Source organism: Lethenteron reissneri, chromosome 39, assembly GCF_015708825.2.
Source record: "Lethenteron reissneri isolate LAM-NWPU_2019-01 chromosome 39, ASM1570882v1, whole genome shotgun sequence".
NCBI classification, from domain to species: Eukaryota; Metazoa; Chordata; class Hyperoartia; order Petromyzontiformes; family Petromyzontidae; genus Lethenteron; species Lethenteron reissneri.
This window is the reverse complement of record NC_083817.1, coordinates 3,228,846-3,239,714: the sequence shown is the minus strand read 5'-3', so window position 1 is coordinate 3,239,714 and position 10,869 is coordinate 3,228,846. Positions and strand designations below refer to the sequence as shown.

General features: G+C 46.3%; 1 protein-coding gene across 2 annotated transcripts; it reads left to right on the top strand.

Moving 5' to 3' along the window:
• DHCR24 (24-dehydrocholesterol reductase) lies at positions 1-9,371 on the top strand. 2 transcript variants are annotated; one of them, XM_061567529.1, is made up of 11 exons: positions 1-119; positions 1,675-1,836; positions 2,684-2,756; positions 3,611-3,766; positions 4,014-4,119; positions 5,135-5,253; positions 5,609-5,875; positions 6,013-6,159; positions 6,833-7,030; positions 7,850-8,028; positions 8,327-9,371. In XM_061567529.1, exons 2-11 carry the CDS (start codon positions 1,679-1,681, stop codon positions 8,478-8,480), a joined length of 1,557 nt encoding a protein of 518 aa, XP_061423513.1. In that variant the 5' UTR covers positions 1-119; positions 1,675-1,678; the 3' UTR covers positions 8,481-9,371. The 2 variants fall into 2 exon arrangements, with proteins under 2 accessions (XP_061423513.1, XP_061423514.1); XM_061567530.1 differs by lacking the exon at positions 1-119 and adding an exon at positions 128-222.
• The last annotated feature ends 1,498 nt before the right edge of the window (positions 9,372-10,869 follow it).

Below are 10,869 nucleotides of genomic sequence, written 5' to 3'. Positions count from 1 at the left end.
GTCGAGGAGACGTCAAAGACGTGAAGGTGGTGGTCGTGGCAGCATAGGAGGTGGTGGTCGTGGCGCTATAGGAGGTGTTGGCCGTGGCTGTCAAGGACGTGGCCGTGGCTATATAGGAGGTGAACGAGGCGGCCGTGACTGTCAAATCGTGCGGAGCTTGCGTCGAGAGAGAGATAGAGGGAGAGCCGTGGAAACGGTGAACGCTGTCAAGAGAAAGCCGCTGTAAAGAGAGAGCCGTGGTGGTGGTGGTGTTGTTGGTGGTGTTGTTGATGGTGGTGTTGGTAGTGTTGTTGTTCATTCAATGTCCGTGTGCTCGTTCACTCGCTCGCCGAATTGTGCGTGAGTGGGGCCACGCGTGTTAGTTCGTCTGTGTGAGTGGGGAGCGGTGGTGGAGCGGTTAGCGCCTAACCGCGCTACGAATCCCGCGTGCCGGTCCTGGGCCTCCCCCTAGGTCGACTCGGCCTCAAATGAGTACCTGCGGCGGTGTGTAAACATCGCCACTGGGGGAGACAAAGGCGGTCGGGCGCGGTGCTGGCCACCCACCCCCCCTCGTGTGCCACGGTGCCGGCTTTCACAGGCGATGCTCCTATCTAACAGCACTTGCCTCTACAGTGTTGAGGCTATACGGGGGATCTTTGTATTTGTCTGTGTGTGAGATCAATTATACGCTCATCAAAAAGGGCCGTGTGGCTGGTTGATGTGGATGTGTAAAAGAAAATATTTGTATCATGTGAATGTTGTCTACTGATGTATATTGTTACTGCGATTCTCCACAACGACGATTTGTTTTGGTGTGAGCGAAAACGCGATAGATTTGACGTCCGTGCACCTAGCCTGGCACAGACGTTGTGGTGACGTCACTTACAGTGGCGAATGCCGCCTTGCTGCTTATTGTTGATTGACATTGCGATTGGTTTGGGTTAAATTGTAAAATAATGGTTTGCCTGTGGGCTACAGCAAATTCTGGACAAATGTCCCTTGTGCATGGGAATATAGCGTTGCCCCCTCGCATGCGTGGGGTTTTCTCCGGGTTGCTCCGCTTTCCTTCCACGTGTATAATTAACACTGTTAACTGGCTGAAAACATCTTAATATGTAGAGAACTGCAGAGCAGTGTTTGGCGCAGGCTCACCACCTATCAGCCTTCCAGCGTGGTCTGTGGTTCCTCAACAATTGCGAGATGAAATTTGCACGAGTGATCGCTTTATAAAATAGATTTGTTTTCTGTTCATGGACAGTGTGGCAGTCGTATGAGAGTGCAGTAGTGTGACAGGACAATTGATGAACAGCGCTAACAAAAGATTCCTACATGGTTTTCATTAGAGGGTAACGCAGCAACATCTGTTAAATTATACTTGGAAATTCAAACCAATGTTCACTGCCTTCATAAAGCCGCGTGGTGAAGTATGGTCACATAACTGCATGGCGTGGGGAAAGCCCTCCAGCAGTGTGTTGGATAGGGCCGTAAAATATCTGCTCGAACGAGTTTATGGCTCAACTCATTTCTATGTATATATGGTTTATTTACGTCGGTCTGTGTCAGTATTTGTTGCCGATTGACAGCACAGTTTTCTAAAGGGACTATTCATTGGCGAGGACAATTGACTGGCGAAGCAATTGATGAGCGGTGCAGTTGATTTAACCATGACGGTTATTGGCCTTCGTGGTTGTGCAGGAGGATGGCGCCACTGGTGTACGTGGGTGCCGCTGTGCTGCTAGCGCTGGTGTGGCTGCGTCTCCGCGGGCTGGAGTACGTGCTGGTGCAGCACCGTTGGCTCTTTGTGTGCCTCTTTCTACTGCCACTGTCTGTGCTCTTTGATGCCTACTACTTCATCAGGTGAGCCTCTGCCTGTTGACAGGTTAAACACATACCTTGATGGAGGGGAGTTAATATCAGAAGCCAATGTCCACAGCAGTGATTGGAGTGCTGAGCTCACTGTTGAAATGTTTCGAGTCGAAATACTGGTCATTATCATCATCGTCATCTCTCCTGGATCCTTAAACATCATTACCATCATCACCATCCCTCGAAGCTCCTTAAAGTTGCTATCACTTTACGGGAAGTTAGCAGTGGAGACTGGCCAATGTTATCGGAATGTGGAATGGCCACCACTGACTCAGGACCAGCAGCAGAGACTGAGACTCAGGACTTTATATCAGCTGTTCAGGCCCATTGTTTTTGAAGGGTGACCACAGATCAAGACCATCAACAGAGCAAAAACAAAATATATGTACACGAATAGTGTAAATAGTGCTTGCATACAAATACAAAATTACGTAAGAAAACCTGTCAGACTTGTATAAATAAAACATAAACAGAGAGTTGAGCAAAGTCACCAGAGACATTTTTGGAAAGATTTACAACTTTAAGAAACAGGACGGAATGTCAACAAGGCAGGTTTGCCTCATATGAAAAATACTTTACAACGTGTCAAATTGACCCTTTCAGTTTGCGTTGGAAGCTCCAACCCCAGACACCTAACAAAGTGATAGGTTAACATGGGTTGGCTGGTTTACTGTATGGATGGGTTGGTAGCTAGGTGGGTGGATGAATGACTGGATGGGTGGATTGGAGGCTGGGTTAACTAGTGGCTGGTTGGGTGAACCGGCTGCTTGTCCCATTTCTCTGTATACTTATGAGCATGTCGTGTGCCTGGTGCCACCCCTTAACCCCCCCCCCCCAGAGCTTGGCTGGTGTTCCGCATGTGCAGCGCACCCAAGCAGCATGACCAGCGTGTTCGCGACATCCAAAAGCAGGTGCGGTTTCAAAGAGAAAACCCCAAAAGACACTTTAGAACTGAGTTTGGTCTCCCAGTGCCGACATAAATGCTCACTCAGCCCAGGGATAGGGGTCCCATGGCCATGTCGAGGTTACGTTTGGCCACCACTCGTGTAACTGTCGGTCGTTGATCAAGAACCTTTTGTGACTTTTTGGAATCGACTTTGTACATTCTTATCCTTCTCCACCATCCCCCCCACCCACCTCCCGATTGCACAACCGTCATTTATTATCAGAGGCAGGGTCCCCTTGGTCAAGTTGTAATAATGTGGAATGTGAGCGCAGGTATAGTTTGGTATGCAGTTATGAGGTATAAACGGCAAATATTGGGCACAGAGACAAATCTCAGGGGAAATGCTGGATGTGATAGAAGTCGGCACGACCTATTATAGCCGTGTCTCATAACTAGATGCATACACTTCACTACCAGTGGGCGCTGGAGGTCGCCATGAATGTGCGGACCTTGAATGGCTGATTATAATCAAGTTTATGTGGCCTGGCAGTGCTTATCTTTCCCGGAGTTGAACTTGAACCAAGGACTTTCACAGATAACTTTGAATGTCATCAACCTTGAAAGCGAAATCAGCACGACTGCAAACACTTTGCATCACTGTAAAAGATTAACATTTTAACAACACAGACATTGAGAGCGCAGTGAGACGTTTATATTAGTGTTGTTCTTTCAAGGAAAGTTGTTGCAGTGCACGTCAAGGTTTAGTGCTGCAGGCCGTCCAGCATGAGTTTTAAACTTCGTTGTTGAGAAAACAAACTAAAAGCTACCCCAAAAAATGTGTACTCACCCTGAGAGCTGGTGTTCGTTTTTCTCTGGCAGGTGCGGCAATGGCGTGCTGAGGGTGGGCAGACGTACATGTGCACGGGCCGTCCAGGTTGGCTCACCGTGTCCCTGCGCGTCGGCAAATACAAGAAGACGCACAAGAACATCATGATCAACCTCATGGACATCCTGGAAGTGGACACCAAGCGGCAGGTGGGACGGCCAATGTGCACGGGCCATTCGCTCGCAATTTATAATAAGTTCTTTATAGAGTGACTCTTTAATTGGATGTCTCATTAACAAGTACTTTTTAGCGATTTATAAAAGGAGCGTGCAGTGCGATTGATTTAAAGGATTTGGTGACATATTAATTACTGATGTGCACCTACCGCCATTTGTTCATCGCGTCGCTTGCTGACGTGAGACCGTGCTGCTCCCCTCCCCCCACTCCGCCTTGTAGATCGTGCGTGTGGAGCCGCTGGTGAACATGGGTCAGGTGACCTCGCTGCTCAGCTCCATTGGTTGGACGCTGCCGGTGGTGCCAGAGTTGGATGACCTCACAGTCGGTCAGTTTATCTCGCAGGTGTTCGTGTCTTTGTGTTCCGCCGTTGCGCTGATGGCCTTCTGGCCAGTTAACCACATCGTGACTTTGATGGGTGTTCACTGTTTCCTATGTAGCCAACCGTGCTAATTGCAGGTGCGGGGGAAGGACAACAAACTAAACACTAGAAGCAGTTTTAAAGAAATGAGTTTTCAATCTAGATTTAAAAAGTGCATAGCTCCAGTGGCTTCCTACTATCCAAAGGAAGAGCATTCCAGACGGCCACAGAAGCACATCCGAAAGCACGCGATGCAGTGACCGTCTTTGTTCGATGGCTGATCGAAAGCCTCTGCGAGGATGACCGGAGTTTGCGTGATGGCTTATGTTCCTTCACGAGAGAAGGGCTCTGCTTTCCAGAGCACTGCAGAAAGGCGCAGCTTAGTCGAGTTTTAAGTTGGTATTTTACCACCTTTATGTATGGCAATAAAGTTAACATTACAATTTATGTAGAACACTGTATATGTAAAATGTTTACGTAATATATTTTTTTATTGGCGAGTAGAGAGTGCAGACCGTATAGCCCATACCAGGTAACAAACACTCCTTTATCAATCTACAAGTTAAAGATATTCCCACACCTTGTCGTCATCAAGGTTGATTGACAATACTTCATGCTAATCAGTCTAGGTTGATAAAGGGGGTGCCAAGGACTAATACAGCTAGTGGTCGCCATTGGTGTTATGTCTGGATGAGAATCAAATTCGAATCACAAGGTTCATTGCATAGCTATGAACTGTTGCACTATCTCTGGCTGTAAATCAAACTCGGGTCGCTGAGTTCTTAGCTTAATGGCCTAACCACTATACCTGTGCTCCAGTACACCAGGTTTTGGATGGCATTACAAAAAAAAAATCTATTTTGCTATCACCCTTGTGTGGTAATCAAACACCTTCTGTAAAATGTATTGCCACAGCATCAGTTGACCGCAACCTCGGACACTCACACTGCCACCGCTGTGTATGCCTTCGTGTGCGACACAGGCGGGCTCATCATGGGCACAGGCATCGAGACGTCTTCGCACATCTACGGCCTCTTCCAGCACATCTGCGTGTCCTTCGAGCTGGTGCTCGCCGACGGCAGCCTCGTGCGCTGCTCCAAGGTGACGAGCGCACGGCTGCGTGAGTGAGCAGATGTGGGGCCGGAGGGCAGGTGTCAGGTGTGCGAGTGGCAGGCGGTGTGGCCTCAAAGCGGGGTGTCTCTGCACCGTACATTGATACCTAAAGGGACCGTTATTCCATGGAGTAATAGTGCTCTCTTGTGTGCGTTTGTGTGTGTGAAAGAGGTCATCACTGTCCATAAAATATATTTACTCGGTGAATTTGTTTTGTATAGAAATGCCGAAACAACAATCGGTATAACCCAAAACCACATCAGAGAGCTTTTCTCACTTTAGTTCTTTCGGCAGTCTTGGTAACGACCGCTGCTCACCACCGCTGCCTTGTTTACTCCCCCAGACGGAGAACTCGGATCTGTTTTACGCAGTGCCGTGGTCGTACGGGACACTGGGCTTCCTGGTGGCGGCGGAGGTGCGCATCGTGCCTGCACGCCACTACGTGAAGCTGCGTTACACGCCCGTGCGCGGCCTCGACGCCATCTGCTCCACGTTCCAGCACGAGTGCACACGGCCAGACCCTGCCACCTTCGTGGAGGGCCTCATGTACGGCCGAAATGAGGCCGTCATCATGACAGGAGAGCTCACCGACACGGCCGAGCCCGACAAGGTTAGGCACTGCCCCACTCGTGTTATTCAACTTGCCCAGAAACTCCACAACACCTTGATATTGTGTGCACCATATTTTTCTCTTTCGTTCCATCTCCCTTACACTATAACTCTCGGACCCTGCCCACACCTTCGCAGATCAACAACATCGGCTACTACTGGAAGCCGTGGTTCTTCAAGCACGTGGAGGGATTCCTGCACAAGAGCGGTCCACCCTGCGTCGAGTACATCCCCCTTCGCCACTACCACCACCGCCACACACGCAGCATCTTCTGGGAGCTGCAGGCAGGCAGTGCATTAGTGGACACGTCCTGGCGTCCATTGGCCACATGAACCTCTTTTATCCGATGACAACTGACCCTCACCCACACAGAGCCAACCGAGCACAGCTCAGAATACACCATAACCACAGCCGCAGCACTGATATCCCACAACGAGCGTGTGTTGTCGGTATCGCTTGTCTGGCATGATTAACCCTGCCCCTTCCACTGTGGTCTCTCGTGAGGCCTCATTTTTACGGATTTGGTTCTGGCTTAGCTCAAGAAATAGCCTGTGGAAAACCACCCATACCTTAATGGTTGCGTGCTGGCACGGCTCAGATGTGTTATTGTAAAAGGGTTATTGGTGTCCAGGCATTAGCCTTGCACATTAAGTGACACGAGATGCAGTTGGAAGCAGGTTCACTAAACGTCAGGCGTTCCTGTGTGCTCCACGCTTATGACTAAATAAGCAACGAGATAGTCACTTTAAGACACTATACTAATATTAATTTTATTATACATACTATATAGCTCTTTAAAAAGTGATCGTTTATCTGTGATAATCGACCAATTGATATTTTAAAGCCATTTGACTTTTTTCCAGCGCAAGTTTTTGGAGACGATATTCTCGCGTGCCTTTTTCTCCAATGATATCTTGCCTGGCATTCCCACAAGAGTCGTTCCCTTTTGCTCCACAGGACATCATTCCATTCGGGAACCACCCCGTGTTCCGCATGCTCCTGGGCTGGATGGTACCGCCCAAGATCGCGCTGCTGAAGCTGACGCAGGGCGAGGTGGTGCGCAAGCTCTACGAGCAGCACCACGTGGTGCAGGACATGTTGGTGCCCATGCATACCCTGCAGAAGTCCCTCACCTGCTTCCACGACGAGATTAACGTCAGTTTGCCTGCACCTCTCCCACAACTTGCGCATTTAAACCCAGAAAATCTTTCATTGTACTGACTTACATAATTTTATTGGCCAAAAGTAAGAGTGCTAGATGTAACCGTATGATCACATTTGGTTAAAATGGGTCAATGAAAGATTGAACACAATAACAATTATTGTTTAATTGTACTGACTTACATAATTTTATTGGCCAAAAATAAGAGTGCTAGATGTAACCGTATGATCACATTTGGTTAAAATGGGTCAATGAAAGATTGAACACAATAACAATTATTGTTTAATTGTACTGACTTACCTATTTTTATTGGTGGACTTATTGGATATAATAAGATTCCTAGGTTAAAAGGGGGTTAAAGAAATATGGAACACAAAAAAAACAATAAACGCCTACCTTGTAGATACATTATCTTGAATATGTTATTATGAAAATTAACTGTTTATTCTACTGGTAATATACAGCAATCATCCGATGTGAATTCTGGGATATCTGACAAGTGTAAATGAGAATAATGTATAGTTATGGTCAAACTTACGATATGTTTAATACACATCACTAGAATGCTATGATTGAGCACCTGACCCCAATTTTTGAGATTTGTTTTCATCAATGAAGCTTCAAACTCATGTTGGATAGCCCGAGACATATAGCATCCAAACATATCTACAATGTTTTTTTCGTGCTGCTTTTTCCCCTCAATGGGTAGTGTGTCTCCCATTATCTCAGGTCTCCTGATAACTTAACGCACACACACACGACTCGTCCCTAACCACCCTCTCTATATGACCCTTCCCCTACCCACCGTGCAGCTGTACCCGCTGTGGCTGTGCCCATTCCGCCTGCCCAGTGTGCCAGGCATGGTGCACCCCAAGTCTGACCAGGAGGAGATGTACGTGGACATTGGTGCGTATGGGGAGCCCAGGATGAAGGGGTACACTGCCGGCACCACGACCCGTCGTCTGGAGCAGTTTGTGCGTGACCAGCATGGGTGAGAGCACATCCCCCCCTGCCTCATGCGAGCATGCGGGAGTTGCGTGCTTTGGTATCATGTGTAATAAATAAATAAAAACTCAGACTTTCAGTGGAATTGAACCATAATTAATGTACGAATCCAACAGATGGCACTCTTAATTCAAGAAAACTTTAATTCACTGTGTTAATGCCATGCTTAATTAACGTAAGCTTTGCATTTATAAATGGGTCCCCTGCAAAACAATGCCACCCAGTTTTCTTTAAAAAAAAGGCTGCTTTCCATGTTTATTAAATGACACCTTCATCCCACACAGGTTCCAGATGCTCTATGCCGATTCCTACATGAGCCGGGAGGAATTCTGGAACATGTTCGACCCAACGCTCTACCAGAAGATGCGCAAGCAGTACGGCTGTGAGGGTGCCTTCCCGGAGGTCTACGATAAGATTTGCAAGGCAGCCAGGCACTAGGAGTGTTGCTAGATGGTGCAGTTGAGTGGTCGGGGTGGACCAGAGACAGGGAGGTGGAAAATATGGCTTGCATTGCAGGAATACTTTGGGGCGTCTTGAGTTTCTATACATTTACTTGTGTTTAAAAGGGATAAGTAATATTTGAACTACTGAAGGACCTTTGTTGATCTAAGATTATTGCTGTGATATTTAAGATGAACTAAGTCACACTGGTTTGGATAGTGTTAATATCGACGTTAGCAATGACTGGGACTTTGCTGGATGTGAAATGCTTCAGCAGGGGCTTCATGATGCATGACGAGTCCAGAAGATAAATAAGTGATGAGGTTTGATGACTCCAGTAAGAACTGGGTCCAAATTGTGTTCGTGTAAATTATTGGTTAATGTTCTGGGGAGAGAATGACCATTGAAATGTTTGTAAAGTGCTCGACCGCCTGTTATTGCTGCTTTAGCAGTTCAACTGCATCTGCGCGTTCATGTTGTGCCGCTCTTAATCTACGTTGACACTTGAATGAGATGTGCAGTTACTGGAGACCATATTCCCCTCGATTGATGCTGTTCTCGTACTTTTTTTCTGAACGTCACCTTCCATACTTAAATGTTTATGCATCAGGGGCTTTACTGCGGGTTTAATGTTACAGGTGGTGTGTAAATAATTGAATTCAGTAAATTGGGTGTGCATTATTAAACAACCTTGTACCAAAGTTATTCCAACCAAACTTTGTTTGAAAAAAATGCCTTCCCCTATATTATTTATAAAGCCATTTGAGGCTTTCATTACAGCCTCTAAAGTTATTAGCAAAGTGCACTCTCATTGTCGGTTTTCACTATGCCTTCATTTGTGTGATGTGAAAATGTAATTGTGGTTTAATAAATGTTTTCAGTGACTTTTCCCTTTGTCATTGTTACTGTAGTAGTGTAAAGGAAAAACATAACTGCATTGTAATATATGCAACCCGTTGCCAACCACGACTGGATGAGGGCCTCCCTACGCCATACGTTTTGAGGGTTGTTTAACCACATTTAACAACATTGTTCATTGCATTGGAAGTGGAGAGTATAGGCATGGGAATATGAATACAGCATAATTGATTTTCTGCACTATCTACAAAATAACTCAGTATTATCAGCCAGAATATATACAAAGACATTCGTTAAAAATTGTTTAAAAGAATGACAACCTATCAACTATGCTGTTTGGTCAACATTGGGCAAAAGTTTACTTATTTTGTATTAAAAACAAATTTCTTAATTGTATTCAGCCAAAAAATATATATATAAATTGTGGAACGTTACTACTTTGATCCAAAAACACGTGATTGAATACACTTTTATCGTCCTTTTTTTCAATCTACTGCAGTGGTTCGTGCATAGCACTGGAACCTGATGACGTGAGTACGATTCCCAACCAAAGCTCTAACATCAGTGGGGTATATTTGGACACCATCCTTTACCAATTCGCACGAGCAGTCAAGAATGGTGAAACGTCAATGACCGATACGGCATGGGGAGGGGCCTTCACCCACAGCAGGGGTCTTGACAAACGGTGTTTATTCAAATACTGTAAACTAATGCATAATTTTATGTTAATTGTGTGACTATCCATTCAGTGAGCATCAGACACCCCAACAGAGCCACGGAGCTGCTTGTGGGCCATGCGGTCTTACGTAGCAGTGGCAGCACTACCCATACTTCACCGCCTCTGCTTTTTGTAAACTCCCACACTCGATTTGACAAACTAATGCGGAAATGACTACTTCATGCATCATCGCCTACATAGAATATTTTAGCCTAAAACGCCACGAAATAACAAGAAATTAAGTGACTGGCAGAGCCCTGAAATTGCAGTTTGGGTTCAACAGCTGCCCCTAAATGTGTTACATTTGAGCACAGCAGCACCGGAGGCCACCGTGTGGCCAATTGTGGTAACACGCCGGTGGGATTGCAGAGAAAAGAGTTACATGTGGTGCTGAGAACACAAACTGATATTTCTTTAAAATGTGGACTCAGGCAGGAAACAAAAGATGAGAGCAGATGGCCAAGACTGGTGACAAACTGGCAGAAAAAGAAAACATCAAATGACTCCTACGTGGTTATATGAATCGCACGCGTACAGGAGCGCGGTGGATTGAGGCATCAGAACTCCACGCAATGAAGTTGGGAGGACTTGACCCAACCGATCATGGCTGACGGATTTCGTTTTTAAGTTGTTTGCTGAGCATAATTCTGTATCCCAGTGAGGTGTTTACTGTGCATGATTTCATCTCGTGAACAGACATTGGATGACGATTCAGTATTTAGTAACCATCATGACCAGTATTTACCCCCTCTCTTCCCCACCAACTGATGGCAACACAATTTTGCACAAAATGAAAAGCAGAATGCATGG

Excerpts from the sequence above, each read along its gene's own strand:
- DHCR24 (XM_061567529.1), top strand. The coding sequence starts at position 1,679 with ATGGCGCCACTGGTGTACGTGGGTGCCGCTGTGCTGCTAGCGCTGGTG. Across the intron at positions 3,767-4,013 it reads AAGTGGACACCAAGCGGCAG|ATCGTGCGTGTGGAGCCGCT; the intron begins GTGGGACGGCCA and ends TCCGCCTTGTAG. Across the intron at positions 5,876-6,012 it reads ACACGGCCGAGCCCGACAAG|ATCAACAACATCGGCTACTA; the intron begins GTTAGGCACTGC and ends ACACCTTCGCAG.